This window comes from Artemia sp. Qi Xiang Cuo, chromosome 11 (genome assembly GCF_049724085.1).
Source record: "Artemia sp. Qi Xiang Cuo chromosome 11, ASM4972408v1, whole genome shotgun sequence".
Lineage (NCBI taxonomy): Eukaryota > Metazoa > Arthropoda > Branchiopoda > Anostraca > Artemiidae > Artemia > Artemia sp. Qi Xiang Cuo.
The window spans coordinates 58991599-59013049 of record NC_142804.1 but is presented as its reverse complement, the minus strand read 5'-3'; the positions used below and the strand labels follow the sequence as shown (position 1 = coordinate 59013049).

Sequence of the window (21451 nt, the reverse complement as noted above, 5' to 3'; positions counted from 1 at the left end):
TCTACGCAATTTTCAAGAGGGAAGAAGTCTTAGAGCTAGCTTTTCGGTTGAATTAGCCAACTATCAGCCCCCTCCCCCTCCCAATCCCATGTGGACAAACATAGTTCAGTAACTGTGGATTTTATAGAAAAGGCTGATCATATATGGAACAGGTATACATTACTATACATTTATACATTAGCTATACATTGCCCTAGGTATACATTAGCTATACATTGCCCTAGAAGAACCAGAACAACCAGATATAGCCACCTAAGAACAGGGTGGTCAACTCTATAAGAAAATTAAAAATAAATTTTCTTGTGAATTATTATCGCTTCTAATCAGCAGTTATACCAAACCAATCCTGCTCAACTCATCCTCAGGGCTATACTGTGGTGATCTCCTCCCCATAGTATAGTGCAGACGGTTTGATATCATTCTATTTTCCCTTCTTGCTTTAGTTTTGTTTTTTTTCTTTTTAAAGCTTTTTCCAATAGGCAATATTTAGAAGTCCTCCAAAAAAAAATGTCCCCCCCGATCCCAAATCAAATTGCAGTGAATGTGCCATAGTGAAAGATACCCATCTTGGCTGGTCAAGCACACTTTCTCAGAGTTCAAATGATAGCTCCAATTCGGAGAATAGGACAATGATAAGTGTAGGGGCTAATGTAACCATAAATGATGATAATGGGTTTCAAGAAGTCCTCTCTAGAAGCTCTAAAAAAAGAAAAAAAATCTCCCCAGTCAAAAGCATTTCCCCTCTTTCTGCCCAAGATCCTCCCTCCAAAAACTTAGGAATTTACCTTAAAATTACTCCTTCTACCCCCTTTGAAATAAAAATGATCACTGCAATAAGAGTTGCAATTTTTAAATTGCTAAAATCAATGTTCTCTCTTAATATTAACCGTGATGGATCTCTGCTAATAGCTGTAGAAGATCAGAAATCAGCAGATACAATAATTAACCTAAAATCCCTTCTCAATACCCCAATTATTGCATCTAATTGGAACCCAAAACAATCACCAACAAAAATAGTAGTTTATAATGTTCCCCCAGAGATATCCACTCAGGAGTTAAAAGAAGGGCTCTCAGATAGGGCTGGAAACACAATCCCAGCTGAGGATGTTACCCAACTTGGCAAACCTAACTCTAATGGCCTAAAAACTAGTAGATCCTTCTTATTCACACTGAAAGGAAAAATTAATATCCCAGAAAAAATATTCCTATTTGGGCAAATCAAACCACACAAGGAATACAAACCTAAGCCTATCTAGTGTCAGAAGTGTCTCAAACTTGGACACACAACAAACAAATGCAATGAAATTCTCCAAGAGTGTAGTAATTGTAAAGCTTTCCATCCCAAAGAGTTGACAACTTGCAACAACACTCAGCCTACATGCATCAATTGCAAAGGCCCACATGAATCTACAAATAAATTATTATGCCCTGCACACAAGAAAAGAGCTCTAACACTCCAAATATCAACAGAGAAGGCCATCCCATACCCCTTTGCAGCAACGGAAGCAAATGCTGCCCAACAATACCAAATAAAGCCTGTAATGAAACCAACCAAAACCCCCAAGTCAAATGCCCCCAATGCATCAAGCACCCCATATAAAACACCATCTTCTAAGCTCCCTAGCTCAAATCCCTATCAGAAGGAATCACCAAGCCAACAAGCCTCCTTGTCCGGTGAGATGAGGTCATCCTGGCCCCCCCTCCCAAGAAGAAACAAACCAGAAACACTACCAGGAATTAACCCGTTAACCGACAAACAGGATGCACAACCAAAAATGCAATCCCCAAATATATGCTTATTCATTCTGAACTGTAATGCAGTTCAGGCCATGAACATACATCAACTACAGAAAACAAAAATCATTGCAGAATTGACAAAAATCTACATCCCAGATGATATGCTCTTTCAAGCAAAAAAAGATCTTGCTTTACTTTTAACAAAGCTGAACATTGATACACAGTCATATGAAGAATAAATCAATAACACAACATATATCAATACTCCAATGGAATGTAAGATCACTCACAGAAAATAAGCTAAATGAACTAATATCTTTTATGAATAATAATTCCATTAATATTGCTTGCCTCCAGGAAACTCATTTAACCCAAAATCAACAAATTAAGTATCTGGGATATACTATCCTCAGAAAGGATAGATCTTCAGGGAGAAAAGGAGGTGGGGTAGCTTTATTAGTGAAAAATAATATAAAATTTTGTGGCATCAATTTTCCAGATTTTGCAAATGATGTTGACGCAATTGGTATCAGTGTTTGGCTGAATAATTCAAAAACCTACATAATAAGCTTTTATAACCCTAATGGCCAAACTACAGATGCCAAGGATTCTTTAATTATATAAATAATTCTAATATGTTAAAAAATATTATTATTTGTGGAGATTTCAATGCCCATAGCCTTTTGTGGGGGAACAAACCAGCAAATAAAGCTGGTAAATTCATTGAGCATATGACTTTAAATAATAATGAATTAGCTGTTGCTACCCCTCCAAACCTGAATACATATTTCAACCCCAAAAGTGGCAGATTCTCCACAATTGACCTACAAATTGTTTCATTAAATTTTTTGAATAAAATTTACATAAATAAAATTGATAGTCTATGTACTGACCACTTTGCTATAGTTTGTTCCCTAAATGAACCTGCTGAAACTATATCTCATACCTCCAAATATATCAACACTAAAGCAAATTGGTCTATGTTCCAAAATAAGCTAAATGATGAAATTACAAGTTTCACCCAAATTTCATACATTTCTAACACAACAGTTGACACACATGCTGAAGCCTTGACATCTTTACTAATAAATACAGCTAATCATGCTATCCCCAGGACAACACCTAAGAAAACATTCCCTAAACAAATTCCTAAAGCATGGTGGACAAATGAGTGCCTAAATAAATGGAGAATAAAAAAGGCAGCTAGGACAGAATTCATAAAAAACCATCACCTACTACATATTTAAAAAAATTACAAGCAGAATCTAATCTAAAAGGACTATAATAGATGCTTAATATAAATACTGGAATAATTTTGCAAATAATCTCTCCAGAGAAACACATGAGCCAATTATACACAAAGTTATAAGCCACATCTGTGGGAAAAAGACTTCCCCCAACCCACTGCTGTATGAGCCTATACATAATAATACCCATTATGACAATGATAATGAAAAAGCTAACCTATTTGCAACTCTTTTGTTTATAAGCTAACATCAAATAATCAAAGAAAACTGTCCCCAATTCTTATGAGCCCAAGTTACCAACCACGCCCAGGATCCGAGTACATAACTAAACCATTCTCAATCCAGGAATTGAATAATGCAATACCTCATATTAGGACCAAAACTAGCGGCAGCTATGACAATATACACCCTACATGGATAAAGAATCTCACAGCTTCATACAAACAAGAACTGCTAAATTGTTATAATCAAGCTTGGGCATCTTCTAGATTCCACAATATATGGAAATGCTCGTCCCTCCTACCAATCCTAAAGAAAAATAAACCCAAAGATAACCCTGAGTCTTATAGGCCCATAATGATTACTCCTGTGCTAGGGAAAATAATGGAGAAAATTATCTATCACAGACTCCTCTGGTTTGTTGGGAAAAATAATATGATCCCTCACACTCAAACTGGATTCAGGAAACACCACTCCTCAAAAGATGCTTTCATTTTGGTAACAAATGCAGTAAATGAATCTTTCTCAAAAAATAATGTACTAGTTGCAGCTTTCCTAGATTTTGAAGGGGCATATGACAATGTGAACCACCAAATCCTTTTAAACAAACTTGCAAACCTTGGAGTACCCCCTAAGCTAGTATCTTTTATTAAATCCTTCATAGAAGTGCGAAGTTGCATTGTTTGTGTTGGTTCAGCCTCTTCACCCCAAAAGACAATAACCAAAGGCCTACCTCAGGGAGCAGTCCTCAGTTGCCTCCTATTTACCCTATATCTCTGGGACATGAACCTACCCCAAACGAATCTACAATATGCTGATGATCTGGTGCTATGGTCATCTGGCAACACCTTTCAGATAGCACAGTCAAATCTGCAAAAGTCACTTTTCCAGTTTGAAAAATTCTCTCAACATTCAGATTTACCCATTGCACCCACTAAGTCAAAAATAATCCAATTTCACCGGAAGCGAAACCATGTTAATGCAAAACTAACTCTAAATAAAACAACTATTCCAGAAGATAATCATAATAATTACCTAGGTCTCATGCTTGACCAAAAACTTAATTTCCACCTCCACATTTCAAACACAATAAAATAATCCTATGGAAAAACAAATATACTAAAACGACTTCTTTCCACACCCTTGGGCTGTAAGGAGAAAACCTTACTTCAGTTTTACAAATCACATATAAGACCCCATATTGACTATGGGCTTATCGTCTATGGTGCATGTGCAAATACCCAGATGCAAAAAATTGAAACAATACAAAATGATATAATGAATCTGATATTTGGTCTTAGGGAACCCACAAGTACCAAGTTTCTGCTTATGGAGAGTGAATTAACAACAATAAGGGAGAGACGTAGGTTTCTCTTGACAAAAGATCTTACAAAAATTGAATCAAATAGCTCACACACACTACATAATTGGTTAAGAAATCCAGCTATGTATAGAGGCATTGCAGATGAGTATGCCAATATTCAGAAGAAGTTCCCCATACCAGCAAAGTCTATTGCAACTACTTTCCCCCAATCCCCCCCATGGAATTGGTCACGTCCCATAATAAATACTGATTTCTGAAAGTGGAATAAAGATTTAACCCGCATTGCTTTTGTCCAGAAAAAAATTGCAGAACTTAATACTATTACCTATAAAAATCACTTCCAAATATTTGTTGATGGGTCGAAAATGAATGAGAAGGTTGCAAGTGGTGTTTTCCTTCCTCACCTGAAAATTGCAATGGGCGAGAGATCATATAATAATTTATCTATAATGTCTGCTGAGTTAAATGCCATAATCATGGCATTAGAACACCTAAGGAAAACCAACCTTTGATTGCAAATTCAAATAATATTATCATATATTCCGACTCTCTATCAAGCCTTGAGTTTCTGGCCTCAGCTCCTCAATATAAGTTGGAGATTGACACTTAACATTGTCTCAGTATTATTGATAATCTTTCTTCAAGTGGCGTAAAAACTTATTTTCAGCATATTCCTAGCCACTCTGGCATAAGTGGTAATCATCAGGTTGATGAAATAGCAAAAAATGCTATAAATATTGACCAGCCAAGTGGGAGACCAATCCCAATTAGAGATATTTACTGATGGAGGCTATCAGATATTAATTTTAATAAGATTAATCCTATCTTTACCCCCTTTCCCAATAAGAATCCTCCTAAAAATTTATCATAGAATTCGTTCTGGAACAAATGGACTAAATTTCCTTGCATTCTCATATAAGTTTTCTAATTCAAGTGGTTCAATTCTCCTGTCCCCTCTTTGCAGGCATTGTAGTACGAATAATGAAACAAATATGACCATTGCCTAATTGAATGTAATAGGCTGATGTCTGCACAACATACCATGCTTTCCAAAGTATTAAAATGCTTCAAACACTACAAAATCTCACTATCAGTCAAGAGCCTAGCCAAATATACCTGCACACAGAGCACAGAAATCGATATCTATCATCTTATATTTGAACTCCTTGAGTCAAAAGATCTACTGAAAGATATCTGACAATATCTAATAAATAAGAGAGGATCAAGCCAGTAGCTCTGTAGCCCACAGAGTGAAGCAAAAAGAAAAGGGCTAAATAGTATTAACTGAATAGCCCGCCTGCTGTGAATTAGAAGAAGAAGAAGAAGAGAACAGGATACAATAACAAAAATAGATTTGTTGACTCAATAAAGGAGTCTATCTCTTTAACAATGACAACAAAGTCTACCCCCCTATTCACAAATTCGTCCGCATAACGCTTTCGTTTTTTTATGAACAGTTTTGTGATTTGGTCTTGAAAAAATTCAAGCTTTTAGGAAGTTGTATCTTAAAGTACTGTAACTTATAACTCCCAGTAATCTAATAATTTGTTCCTTGTATGTTCCGTAATGGCAAGAGGTGATATTGCTCAATAGCGGAAGATTCATTATCATAAATACTTTCTGAGACCACCTTGGCTATCCATGTCACAAGATAAAAAAACAAGTTACGAAGGAAAATGATAGAAAAAAAAAACAAATGATGGTGATTTTCAGCCACTGATTTTTTCTTTGTTTATTTTTCTTCATTCCTCGTTTTTCTTAGTGGTTCATTGGCATCGTAAATTCCTAATTCTACTTGCACTCAACCTTGCTCCATTCTGTGTTTACTTTGGCCTTGAAGGTATTCAGATCATGGAAGAGCAGCAACCACTATCTGGATAAAGAGCAAATCATCGCCCATAGTAACCGAAGGTTTAAAAACACTTTTTGAAATAATTACTGGTGAGAAAATTATTTCGGTTAAAGATAATCAAGAAGAATAGCTGTTAGCCTATACATGTTTATCCTAAAATTAAAAGTTTATTATGAAAACAAATTTTAAGGAGCTTCGAAAGAGCTTGAAATCCCCCAAAAGTGGTGGCGGATCGAAATAAAAAGCGGACCATTGAAATAACAAGGGCCGAAAACCCTAGACCGGAAAATATTTCAAAATTTCCGGAATTCTTTTTTTTTGGAAAAATTCCCTAAAATAAAAACCCTAGATCGAAAAAAACTTAGACCTAAACCTCGAGAAACACGGAAAATCGCTCGTTCATACGAGTATATTCAGTAGAGACCATTACTTACTTTTGGGAGTCCTAAAGGTTTGTAACTCGATTAGAAAAGAAGCGACCGAGCTTATGAAATCAGCAGAACAGCTGAGTAGCCTCTAGCAAGGACTATGGGTGAAAGTGATGGAAAATTGGTAAGTGCTGATTGGTAAGTGCGAAATTTCCCCTTGCATAGGTCTACAAAAAATGCATGGTAGCTTGATATGGTGCCACTGTTGTTGGTATGGGACAGACTAAACCCCTGTAATCCTTGCACAAGCCCGTTTCAGAACTGCCTCAAATTAATTTATTTTTATTTTTGTAAAAAAAGATTCAAGGCTAATCCCCATGACAATGAGCCATAATCCATCACATGTAAAGATACTTTAGCACTTTTTGAGTTAAATTCAAAAATACAACCAACTCTAACTACCAATCAGAATTTTTATTGAAAGATTTTTTATAGACAAAATTTTTGCTAAATTAACTAACAAAGAAATTTCAAAACTATGGATGCTATGAAAAATCAGACCAGATATTAGCTTTAGTCTAAAAAAATTATTGGAAAATTCTTCTTGGAAATTCTGTTGTTACTGTTTTTTTTAAAGCATATAAGTTCCACCATAATTCAAACTCGGGAAACATAAATTTAATCAAAAATGGAATTAAATTAGCGAAAATCGTAGGTTTACATTAAACGGAATTACTGTTGATCAATGTAATTATCAACTTCATCCACGGATATATTGAGTGGACAGAAAATAAAATGGGCAGAAATTCATCACCTTTGACTTTTCACTGCACTAAAACATTTTGCCAATACATAGCCTACTACTTGAGCCTTTTTTTCAGGCCACTCACATCCAACAGTAAGGTTGACACGGGTTGTGCAGATTATCGTTTTGACTGTCGGGTTTAACACGGGCGAATGTCTGCTCACAACCCGTGCTCAACCATGCTATTCTGGGGCGTTACAATTTTGAGGAACCCGTGTTCAACAGGCTTGGAACCCGTCAGATGAAAACACTTTAAAGTTTTGCTGCATTGAACACGGAGTACCTGAAAACGATTTTTGTCGAACCCGCTCAAAGCACGCTTTAAACCTGGTGCCTGAAAACCCAACTTGTATGGATTGCACTCTACAATTTCCTTGTTTAACTTACGGGTTCATAAGGCATCTCTGTTTCTTCGTCAACGCACGCAAATCTATCAAAAATAACCAACTGTGGTCTTGGTGTAGGGAGGACATATGCAAATATGGATGGCACATCCCTACATATTTCCCAAATGTATTCGTATGTTTCTTCTGAAACTTGGACTCTTCCGTAGCAGATGTCTTCCATTTTCAATCTAGCTTCAAGGCGAGTCCATAAGGCTGGAAATATGCAAAACATTAATAAGAAAACCATTTTTTTCCAAAACATAGTACAAATAAAATCCTGTAAGGTAGTTCAGTCCCCCAAAACCAAAGCAATTAATATAGTTAAAATTGAAGTAACTGGGTTCCAAGAGATATAACAGTGCATCTTATCATAAATCGTGACAAAATCATAGAGTGAAAAGTTGTGATTATAATAAGAAGGGAGGAGTCCAGAGGATTCTACCAAAAGAAGAGGGATAAACAATAGAAGATGAATTTTCATGTGGCCACTTTTCAACTTTTCTAGGAGGAAGATCCTCAAACCAATCTTACGAGGAACCACTGTGTAAAGCAATGAGCATAGTGTAATGTTACTCTAGAAAGCCGACTTACAAATTCTGCTAGGAAAAGTAGAAACATCAATCAGTCATGATGCTGGCCGGTAACAAAAGAGTGAACCTCGTCAATGCTAGGCCATATTCTAAATATAGAGGTTTAAAAATAAAAAATATCAATAGGAAAATCCACTTCTAATGCAGATATTGAATACGTATAACTTGTTAAGTTTTGAGTTACTCATCAAAAGCTATTAGCATAAAAAAATTTGCACAATTTTAGGAAAAGGGAAGGATTCTGAAACTGTACAAATTCTGAAACTCACTTTTAGGCTAATATTATCTGACATCGGGGGCCAGATAGATCTGTATATTTTTCCGAGAAAGAACAGGATAACGTTATTTATTTGGATGTCTATAAACATGTGAAGTTTCAGGAGCTTGTTTTTGTTTGGTTTTTCCGGGAGAGATTAGCAGCAAGGATAATTCAAGCTGAATGTTCACATCCATCTTTGGCATTTTACTAGGTTGCAGCTTCACTGCAACCATGTTTAAGCTTAAGATTCACCTTCAATTACAAATTTATTTATTTATTTTTTACCCACTAATGATAACAAGGTAAATAGCGGAGTAATATATATAAAAAAAGACACAAACTATAAAAAAATATACACTCAAGACACAAAAAAATATTTACGCTCAAGAGAAAAAAAGAAAGAGAGAAAAAAAAACACAAAAACACACAAACTACGAAACACATATACACACTCAAGACCGTGAAACAGCGGTAGTTGGTTCTTATTTATATCTGACAGCTTTCTGCTCAACACGGCAACTTTCTTGAAAACATCATTCAATCCGAATTTTGACATTATCTTGCCATTGAATCCTTTTAGCAAAGATTAGTTTTATTAATCACTAGCCAAAATTAGGACAGTCAACCTGGAAACTTAGAAACTGTAGTATCCTTTTAGATTAGCATGCAGGGAAGCCAATTAGGGGAAGGGGGATGGATAATGAGGCAGGCAATTACCCTAGATTTTGAAAAATACCATTTTAGTATTTTCATAGAAACGAAAAAAAACACCCCATCCCCTCCTACCTTTTGAAAAGTGCTTCTAATATTTATCTTAAAAAAAACTCCTCCTCCTGCATTTTCGTAGATTGGTACCCCTAATAGCATGGCAGCATATTATGCTAAAAGTGTTTAAAAACTCCTCCTCCTGCATTTTCGTAGATCGGTACCCCTAATAGCATGGCAGCATAGCATGCTACAAGTGTTTAAAAACTCCTCTTGCATTTTCTTTGATTTGTACCCCTAATAACATGGCAGCATAGCATGATAAAAGTGTTTAAAAACTCCTCCTCCTGCATTTTCGTGGATTGGTACCCTAATAACATGGCAGCATATCATGCTAAAAGTGTTTAAAAACTCCTCCTCCTGCATTTTCTTTTATTGGTACCCTAATAACATGGCAGCATAGCATGCTAAAAGTGTTTAAAAACTCCTCCTCCTGCATTTTCGTAGATTGGTACCCTAATAGCATGGCAGCATAGCATGCTAAAAGTGTTTAAAAACTCCTCCTCCTGCATTTTCGTAGATTGGTAACCTAATAGCATGGCAGCATAGCATGCTAAAAGTGTTTAAAAACTACTCCTCCTGCATTTTCGTAGATTGGTACCCTAATAGCATGGCAGCATAGCATGCTAAAAGTGTTTAAAAACTCCTCGTCCTGCATTTTCTGATATTGGTACCCAAATAACATGGCAGCCAAGCATGCTAAAAGTGTTTAAAAACTCCTCCTCCTGCATTTTCGTAGATTGGTACCCCTAATAGCATGGCAGCATAGCATGCTAAAGTGTTTAAAAACTCCTCCTCCTGCATTTTCGTAGATTGGTACCCTAATAGCATGGCAGCATATCATGCTAAAAGTATTTAAAAACTCCTCCTCCTGCATTTTCTGATATTGGTACCCAAATAACATGGCAGCCAAGCATGCTAAAAGTGTTTAAAAACTCCTCCTCCTGCATTTTCGTAGATTGGTACCCCTAATAGCATGGCAGCATAGCATGCTAAAAGTGTTTAAAAACTCCTCCTCCTGCATTTTCGTAGATTAGTACCCCTAATAGCCTGGCAGCATAGAATGCTAAAAGTGTTTAAAATGTCACTTCTAAAAACTAAAGTGCTTCATTGCCATTGTGCATCCATAAATTGCGAATTGTCTAAGTCCCTGATACATAATATATAAAACGTAATTGTTATACTTAATATGGAAAGAAAGAAGTCATTGTAGGACAAGACAATCAATTTATTAGAACTGACCTGAAAGGGTGATGCCATCTAATCCTTCTAAAGCAATTTCATCTAACACTATATCACCAAAATGTGTCATTTCTGTTCTCTTACATCAGTTTTCAATCAATTTCAAGTGAAAACCTAGAAGAGTGAGGACAATCAATATAATTAGAAAATGTAAACTAAGACAAAGAGTGTGTTTTGTCAATATCATAAAAATCAGCAAAATCAAGGCTGTATTTGGGGGAGACTTCGGGGGTTTGGCCCCCCCCTGATATGTTTGTCCGGCTCGTAAAAATACAATCAAAATGCATAAAAATACATTATTGATGGGTTTTTTGAAGTGTTTTCTATACCCCCTACCCTCCAAAAAAATCCTGGATACAGCCATGGTCGAAATACAACCAAAATGTGTTATTTCTGTTCTCTTACATCAGTTTTCAATCAATTTCAAGTAAAAACCTAGAAGAGTGAGGACAATCAATACAGTCAGAACATGATAAACAAAGACAAAGAGTGTGTTATGTCAATATCATAAAGATCAGCAAAATCAAGGCTGTATTTGGGGGAGACTTCGGGGGTTTGCCCCCCCCCTGAAATGTTTGTCCGGCTCGTAAAAATGTAATCAAAATGCCTAAAAATATATTATTAATGGGTTTTTAAGTGTTTTCTCTACCCCCTACCCAAAAAAAAAAAAAAATAATAAATATCCTGGATACAGCCATGGTTGAAATACAACCAAAATGTGTTCTTTCTATTGCATAACATGCTATTAATAATGTAGATTTTGATGGATGTCAGTAAAAACTGAAAAATTAATAACAGGAATTACCATAATTTTTTTTTTTTTTTGCTACATGCTAAATTAAAACACTTCATTCAACCACTTCATTCAACGTTATATGACAGCCATAAAAAAAAGAAAAAGGAACTGTAGCACATACTCTTCATAACGATTGAAGAATAAAAGGTTGGCCCAAATCACCCAAACAAAAATTAGAAGTTGCCTTACCCGCACAGGGGTGCTAATTGGTCAATTTTGAGAAAAAACCAATTTGGTATTTTCATGACTAAACCAAAAAGTATTATCTCTGCCGTTATGAAGTGATTAACTGTGATTTTTTCCGCTAAACACAATTAAGAGCATTTCATTCATATGCAATAACACCAGCAACACCTATCAGTTCATAGGCAGAAAAAAGAAAAAGAGCTATTGCATGCACTCATTTGTGAGCGTTAAAGAAAAAAGCCCCCCCTCCACATCCCTTATGACAAAACTTGAAATTGCCTTGCCCAGCCAGGGATGCCAATTGGAAAATTAAAAATATATCTTCTTTGGTATTTTCATTACAAAATTGGAAAAAATATACCTCCTAGATTTAGAAAAAAAAAAATTTTGTCTTGCCTTTTTTCGAAAAATCTCCATCTCCCGCCTCCTATGTGTTAGTGAATTAACACGATGGTACTCATCTGCTAAGAAAATTTCCTCTTGAAGTTTCAATTTGATCCCCTAGCTTTGAGACAAAACAGGGCAGAATTACTACAACTGAGGGACTACTCATCTTTGAAGAAAAAATGTACCCTTCATCCTTCATCAAAATCTTTATGCATCTCTTCACATAAAATAGTCTAATACCGATTTTTTACCTATAAATTCTAACTTTAACTAACAAAAAAACATGTTCTCAATATATGTAGCTTGAATCAAGGACAAATATGCAAAGTGTGAGGCTAAAATCTATGACCCTGTTATTAAGACTGATGACTTTAGGGGAACAAACGAAAATAGTATGCTTAATCAGTCCCATGGGTGAGCTGGCCCCAGCAGCAGATCTCTTAACATGAGTGCTGAATTTTAGTTCATTGTCAATAGTGACACCAAGATTCTGCTCAAGATTTACAGATGAGAATGGGTGACATAAGAAAAACTAAGAGAAGCAAGAATTCTGTTTGCCAAAGTGAATGATATGGAACTTGGCAACATTGAATTCAAGAAGCCAGGCCTCAGCCCATTGACCCAGCAGTTGAAGATTATTCTGTAGCAGGGCGTGGTCTTCACATGACAAAGCTGGTCCAAGAAGCTTCAGGTTGTCTGCATAAAGAGATGATTTACTGCTCATAATGGAAGGAGCATCATTGATGAGGATATTAAATAGTGTAGGACCCAAAATACTTCCCTGAGGAGCTCCACTCAGAACATGCATAGAGGAAGAAAATATATGATCACCAGAGTCATTAAATAACTGCACACATTGAGATCACAAAAAAACAACAAAAAACAAGGATCCAGAGCAGGGATTTCTCTTCAAGCTTGACTACAAATAATTTAATTGCAAGTCGCGTGTGAGACACTTTGTCAAAAGCTTTAGAAAAGTTAAGCAGAATCATGTCAGCAGGCACCCCAAAATCAAGCAACTTGGTGATGTGATCATACAATTCAAGGGCATTGGTGTCAACAGATCTTCCTGGACAAAGGCCATGTTGGGAACTGTGTAAAACGTTATTTGCTTCAAGGTGTTTAACAACTGCAGAGTTGGTTATTCTTTCAAGAACCTTAACAACTGCTGATGTCATGCTAATGGGTCAATTAATTTTCAGCAAGGTCCTTTCTACCTTTTCAAACAGTTTGTGGCAACAAACTGTAAGTAAGGAGCAACCTGGCTCAAAAGTAACTGAAACTCTAAAAAACAGAATTTTGATACCAATAGGTAGGCTACATCAAAAGAATCAGATTTTTATGCTGGTTTCAAATATATAAGTTTCATCAAGTTTAGCCTTACCCATCAAAAGTTAAGCGCCTGAGAAAACATACCTTATTTTCAAAAAAAAAAGGGGAACATCCCCTAAAAGTCATAGAAACTTAATGAAAATCACACCATCAGGTTCAGCGTATCAGAGAACCCTACTGTATAGGTTTCGAGCTCCTATCTGCAAAAATGTGGAATTTTGTATTTTTTGCAAGGAGAAAGATAATGGATGCATGTTTATTTTTTTTATTTATTTTTTTTCCAGGGGTGATTATATCAACCCAGTGGTCCTAGAATATCTGGGGTGGCTCATTCGATCTCAAATTAGAAGTTATAGTGCCCTTTCTAAGTGACCAAAAAATTGGAGGGCAACTAGGCCCCCTCCCAAGCTCATTTTTTCCCAAAGTCACCTGATCAAAATTTTGAGATAGCCATTTTGTTCAGCATGGTCGAAAAATTTAATAACTATGTCTTTGAGGATGACATAATCCCCCAAAGTCCCCTGGGGAAGGGCTGCAAGTTATGAACTTTGCCCAATGTTTAAATATAGTATTGGTTGTTGGAAAGTATCCAGACGTGTTCAGAGGGGATTTTGTCTGGTAATGGGGGAGGGGTTACATGGGAGGATCTTTCCATGGAGGAATTTTTCATGGGGGAAGGGACACTGTTATGAAGGGGGCGCTAGATTTCCCAGCATTATTTCAAAACCCAATCAGAAATTAAATAAAAAAAAAACAAGTGTTGAACTGAAAACTTTTCAACATCAAAACTTAAACGAACAGGAACTATTATGTATATAATTGGGTTCACTCCCTAGTCAATACCCCACTCTTTACGCTAAAGTTTTTTTTAGTACTTTCATAAGAGCTATTTATTCCAATTAATGACCTTTGTGATTAAGGGATCATTCTTAAAGAATTGGAAAAAAATTCAAACTTTAGCATAAAGGGCAAGGTATTGACTAGGTTGCAAACCCCCTAATATACGCAATAAAAATATATGAATATAGAAGTTTGTTACGTAAGTTATGCATATTTATTACTAATAAAAACGTTCATAATAAAATTAAACAACTTTTGAGAAGGCCATTTAGCCAAAAAAAAGTAAAATTTATATGCAAATTTTGTTTTAATTATTCATGTCCGGTGAGCCAAAATCAAAACCTGCATTAATTCAAAAACGTTCAGAAATTAAATAAAAAAACAAGTTTTTTTTTACTGAAAGTAAGGAGCGATGTTAAAAACTTAAAATGAACAGAAATTATTCCGTATATGAAAGGGGCTGTCCCCTCCTCAATGCCTCACTCTTTATGCTAAAGTTTGACTCTTTCTCACAAACTCTATTTTTTTAAACAATAAAAAAAACTTTAGCGTAAAGAGCAAGGCATTGAAGAGGGGCAGCCCCTATCATATACAGAATAATTTCTGTTTGTGTTAAGTTTTAATGTTGCTCCTTACTTTCAGTTAAAAACTTAGTTTTTTTTATTTAATTTTTAAATATAGGAATGATATGTGCCAATCCAAAGGTAGTCTGGAAAGATTTAATGATAGCCTAATTTGAAAAGCAGGGAAAGAGGTTGACATAAAACTGTATAACATTCATGTAGGATACATAGTGAATGCCATCTGGACTGGCAGATTTATTCAGTTTGAGCAATGTAAGTTCCTTTAGAACCAACATATCGGTAATCAGAATTGGTTTCACCTTATGTGATACATTATATAAAGGAGGTGCAGGATAAACAATACTGGAATTAGAGGAAAAAATATATGAGAATTGTTTGTTAAAAATTTCAACTTTCAGCTCAGTATCAGCAACTAATTGACTATTGTGAAGGATATCTGGGACTGTCTGTCTGCTGCTACATTTTTGAGTGGCATAATACCAGAAAGATTTAGGTCTATCCTTAACTTCCTCAGCCAATTTTCCCTCTAACCTTCTCTTCAACTCCTTTATTTGGTTGGTTGTTTGATTACAAAAGATTTGAAGACTTTGAAAATTTTCTGTGGTCTTATTTCTTCTATAGCGATCCCATGCTCAGTGTTTTCTGTTGATTAGCTTGCTTACTTTAGTAGTTAAAAAAGGTAAACTTAATACCTGAAAAATTCTGGTGCAAGACTTTTCAACGTGCAGAATTCCCATTTTTACATTTGACAAACTAGCATCAATATCATCAGTAGCATAATAAGCTTTTTCCAGTTGGTATTGGCAAGTTTTTAAGAGACTAGTTTGTAGTTTACATATTTTTGTTGCTTAGAAGAGGGATGTATGGTAGGCAGACATAAATCCAAAATAATTACTACACAGTCACTATTACCAACAGGTGTGGCTATTACATTCTTAATAAGAAGAACAGTGTTACTATCCTTCTTATAGTGTAAGTATAATCAGATCAAGAATGTTGGAGACTTAACCTTTCCCAAGTCTTGTCAATCAAATGCTTTATAGACTGAGCTAGCAAAACTCGTTTTTTGTGTTAATATATACATACCTTTTATGTATTTATATATATAAAGATAAACAGGTTTCATGTAGGGTTTATGAGAATAGTCCAATATTCTATACAATACGTATTTGTAATATTAATTTGCAATTTATTCATGAGAAATCTATAAAAAAAAGAGTTGTCTAAATAATAAGACAATAATGAAGTTTGATGTTGATCAATATACATAACTCAATTATCAGTTTTACAAAACAACTTTAATTGTTTGTTATTTTATTTAGCAAAAAAGAATTGCCTATATAGTTATAAAATAATTAAGTTTGATGATAATCAATATAAATGATTCAGAACATTTCATTTATCACTTTTGCAAAACAAATTTATTTTTATTTTGCTTTTAACAGCAAACCTTTTTGCATACTCATACTGACAAATTAGTTTGCACTATTGACAATCAAATAAAAATAGTTGGCAGACACTCATCTTCACTGAATTTTTTTATAACTATTCCAAGTATTTATGATGCAATTGATAAAACAAATGTTTTTTTTTTCAAGCATAAAACTACCATAGGTCACCCTGAATAAATAAATAAAACCAAGAACAAACAGAAATTACAATAAATAACCGAGTCAAAATCAAAATGAACAGAAAGTAAGAGGAATAGAGCTGATGCCCCTCAAGCCTTCTAAAACATAATTTGTACTTCACTGATAAAAAAAAGCATTTAAATGCTCTAACAAATCCCAAATCTAACAAAAAGCTCTTTAGGCTAAAAAAAATCAAAAATTATTCACTTTCAAGAATGAATTCAGTATATATGTTAAACTGTCCATCCAAATTCTTTTTTTTTTAACAATCTTGGATGTGATGTTGATTTTGTTCTTCTTTTTTTGATATTATGAGAAACAAAAAACAGCTCAAAATAAGCAATTTCAGAGTAAAGTGGCAATTATGTTTTGGTCCTTAGAAGAAACAGGGGGTATCAGCCCTGCTCTTGTTGGTTTTGGCCTGTTTTGAGTTTGACTCAGTTATTTATTGTAATTTCTGTTTGTTTTGGGTTTTATCTATTTGTTAATGTTAGTTTATGATAGTTTTCTGCTTGAAAAATTGTTTGACCTTATGTCTGCTCATCTTTTGTTTAGCATACCTCTTTACTTTTCTTTGAAAAACTTAGTTTGTGCAAAAAAAAAATATAAAAAAATGCCTTAAAAAGTGGATGGAAATTAAATACTTTAAAACAATCATAGACTAATGCACATAAAGAAATGCAACCACAAACAAGCAAAGATTATAATTAATCATGAATCCCACAGAGAAACAAATCCAAATTGCCACAAAAATGGGTGGTGTTTCCACACCTCAAGCCCCAGAAAGGCTAGGGCAATTTATATTTTATTGAAAACTAAACCTACATTAAAAGTTTTTTTTTCATTCTAACATTAGAACTTTAATAAAGCACAAATTTCTAGAATTCCCTTTTGCATTTATTTTTTAATAGAAGTTGATGATAATTCCAATTTGAAAAAAAAATCAGCAAACTCATGAGTTTAGTCTAGGGTCTAGTGCAAATAAATAGCCAAAACTGAGTTTTTCTGCTACTTGTGTCTTATAGCCAAAGGTTGGTTAATGCTATTAAACAAAATTAAATATGATGAAAACATAATACTTTATCAACAAAATTAAGAAAACTACAGACCACATTATATTAAATACATAACCTGAACCAACCTAACCAAAATACCAACTAAATATTGAATTAAAATATAACTACAATGCAGTTTCCCACCAAGCCAAAGCTAATATTGTCTGGTATAAACAACCATTAAAACCAGTTATTGTGTGGAAAAGCTTTCTAATTTAGTTAATTATTAATTTAGTAAAAATATATAAGACGCAAATATGAAGTTTTGAAATACCACTTTTTATTAAGATAAGGAACATATCCTGTAAAGTTCTGTTTAACGGGAAATTGAGAAATTACCACTTCCTAGCGATTACGTGGGAAGGTGTGGTTGATAAAAATGTATAAAAGATACATTTTATTGGAAGGGAAAATCTTATATAAAATTTAAGCCAGACTGACCTCTGGTCCGTTGTTTTAGAAATACTTTGGAACTTTGTCTTATCATTGTAAGTGTCTAAGTATCTATTTATATATTATTGTTGTTTTTTTTTAGACTTGTAGTCTGCTTGGGACAGCCAGTCCAAGTAGACAAAATATATCTAATTATATTACACGTTTAATGAATAAAAGTATTGTATTTTAGACAACCTCTCTACGATCTACTTTTAGCCTCTCGAACATACCCAGTTGGTACGCCTCATTAGTTTGTTCATAGCCTAAGGCACGCTACCAAAGTTAAATTACCTTAGGGCCAGAGTTTATCTCCCCTATAAAGGGAGAATAAAGGCATCTACAACTACAACCCCCAAATACCATAGAAATACACTTCAAAACAACTGGTGGTCGCTACAAAAATTGGGTCGAGAAGGCTATATAAAAAAAATAGTAGACTGAAATAAAAATGGCTTTACCGGAGGAAAAAATGACTTCACTATTAACAGTACTTGAAAATGCAAAAATCATAGCCGAATACTTTGGAATTGTCAGTTGTTGAAGATTTTATCGAAAATTTAAAAATTTTTTACGATCTAACAAAAGCGTTCGAGAATTAGGTCAAAGAGCAGTGCTTTGCAGCCAGATTATAGGGAAGCACCCTGAAACATTTCGAGGCAATTAAGGAAAAAGAGCCCAAGGAAATCAGAACTATAATTGAATCTTTTAAAACAAGATTCATAGAGACAAGCATCTCCGAGAGGCTAAGAACAGAGGTAGTCACATTCGATACCTCAACTAGTATCAGGGAATATGCAGACAAAATTTATAGATCCGTGTGTTTACAATTAGAAAAAGGCGGAAATGACGAGACAATAAAGAAAGTACAACTACATACTTTTACCCAAGGGTTACCAAAAAAGTTATTAAGACTAATATTATCTCGGAAACCTGAAAATTTAGAGCAGGATATAATACTAGTCGAAACAGAGGTAAAAATTGACGAAGCTATAAAAAGTTTGACCAGACGTCAATAAATAACACGGGAGCCCAAGAAAGTATAAAATATGAAAGGGGACAAAAAAGGGTGAGCTTTGAGGAACCGAATCGTGAACCAAACAGGCACGACGGAGGCTGAAGGTCGCCGTCTAGAGGGATAGCTGACAGATTCCATGATCTTGAGAGAATAATAGCTAATAACTATAGAAAATATGGACACCCTCTCCCACCAAAGACAGATAGTTGGGGAGCCATCAAGGACAGATCAAAAATATTAAAAAATAACCAGGAAACAAACAAACAATTTAAGAGAAACCTTTATTGCTATTATTGTAGCAGACCAAACCACTATGCAGCAGATTGCTGGCATAGAATATGCAAAGAAGGCCAGACGTACAAGACAAGACACCAATTCAAAACCCAGGAGGACAGATATTTAGGAAGACAGGAAACAAATAATACTTGGAAAACACCTAATTATATTCCTGAATTTAGGCCCAGAAGACAAAAAGTTAACAATACCCAGGATCAAAGTAGCAACACTGAATAAAACTAGAACATTCCCAGAAGTTTTCAGCAAAAGAGTGGGCATTTAAACGGAGAAACCAGCCTGTAAGGGTCGACAGAGCTGTTTCCTTACAAAGACCCCTATATAGTTTAGAATGTTGTGATACAAATGCAAATAATAATAATCTACCGATTCTGCGTTGTTTTAAAATTGAGTGATTTCAAAATTTACCATGTTTACTAGATACAGGCGCATCTAAATCATTAATTCGAGAGGAAGTTTTTAATAGGTTTCCTCCTAGTGTCAAAAATCGAGTAAGCAGATGCCAAAATACCCTAACATCAGTGACAGGGCACAAGCTGACAACTTTGGGAGAATGTCCAATAAAATTCAGTGCAGGGGATAAAGAAATAACAGTAACAGTAATAATATGCAAGCAGCTACCATTTCCTTGTATTCTAAGAGTAGATGCCATCAGAAAATATGGGATTGTATGGGAACCCATATCCAATACAATCACAATAAACAAGGCAAATGAAAATAATAGGCAAATTTGCGTAACAACAAATAACGAAAGTGAAGATTCGAATTATAGCCTAAAAATCAGCGGGCTAATCACAATAGAAGGGGGAACGACAGCTGAAGTTCTAGCTACATTAAATAAAAAAGAAGGACAGGTTAAAACCATGGATGCCGTGATAGGGGGGTATACCATAAAGGAACACCCAATGATTTTCGTGGAAAATCAAGTTATAAAAATTAAAAATAGTATAAAATACTTAAAACTATCAAATCTAAGTAATAATAAAATAAAACTGAACCAGGTAGAACTTGGATCAGTGGAAGATTTCAAATTCAGAAATAAAATCTATAAGCAGTCCAGAATTAAGCGTAAACTTTACTAGCCACGAATATATATCCTCATTAAAACTACAACCATACGAGGAGTATGGAATGGCGAAAACAGATTATTTGCAACAATTTGATTTAAAACATTAACCGAACAACGTCAAAACTAGGGTAGAAAATATTTTTTGGAATTTCAAGCGGATTTTTGTAGGACACAAAATGGATTACGGATTAGCTCACTTTATAATGAAAAAGATACCCACAGAGGGCCCTCCAATAAAAAAGGCACCGTATAAAACACCTTGTTGTTTAAAGCTATGGCTAGAAAGACTAATAAAAGAAATGGAAGATCAGGGAATAATTAAAGAAAGTATTAGTGATTGGTGCTTTCCATTAGTAATAGACAGAAAAAAAGATAGTACCTGGAGATTATGTATAGACTTTAGATCACTAAATGCCGTAACAGTTAAAGACGTAATGAAGTTACCAAGAATTGATTCGATTTTAGATTCTTTAGGGGATTCAAAATATTACACTAGTTTTGATTTAATAGCAGGATATTGGCAAATCACTTTAGATGCAGAAACTAAGCATAAGGCTACAGTAATCTTAGACGATGGGAGATCGTTCAAATTTGAACTTATGCCGTTTGGCTTATCATTTACTCCAAATTGTTTTACTCGCCTAATGAATTTGGTGTTAAAAGATAACAAACCAGGAAGGAAAAAGGATACTTTGGCTTATTTAGATGATGTAATTCTGTTTAATAAAAACTTGGAAGACCACTTGGTTGGACTTACTTGGTTGGAAAATACTGGAAAAGTTTGAAAAAGCAGGTTTAAAATTAAAACCAGAAAAGTTAAAAATAGTAGTACCAAAATTAGTATTTCTTGGACACCAGCCTCCTAAAGATAAAAAAGCTGCAGATCAGTTTGTGGGTTGTTAAGCTATTTCAGACGATAAATAAAAAATTATGCCAAAATAGCACAACCTTTGACGAACCTTTTAGAGAAGTCAGGTACATACTAATGTCCAAAAGAAGCAAAACAAGCGCTAAATTAAATGAAACGGCGATT

At 34.7% G+C, this 21451-nt stretch overlaps 1 protein-coding gene across 1 annotated transcript in view; it reads right to left on the bottom strand.

The window, feature by feature from the left end:
* The window catches only part of LOC148947182 (general transcription factor 3C polypeptide 1-like), a 193899-nt gene that overhangs the window by 161918 nt on the left and 10530 nt on the right, over positions 1–21451 (bottom strand). The window contains exons 2-3 of the mRNA XM_089096918.1: positions 10795–10908; positions 7940–8151 (exon numbers count right to left, since the gene is read on the bottom strand). Coding sequence (XP_088953044.1) covers positions 7940–8151; positions 10795–10864 — 282 coding nt within the window. The 5' untranslated portion in view covers positions 10865–10908. The remainder of the gene's footprint in view (positions 1–7939; positions 8152–10794; positions 10909–21451) is intronic.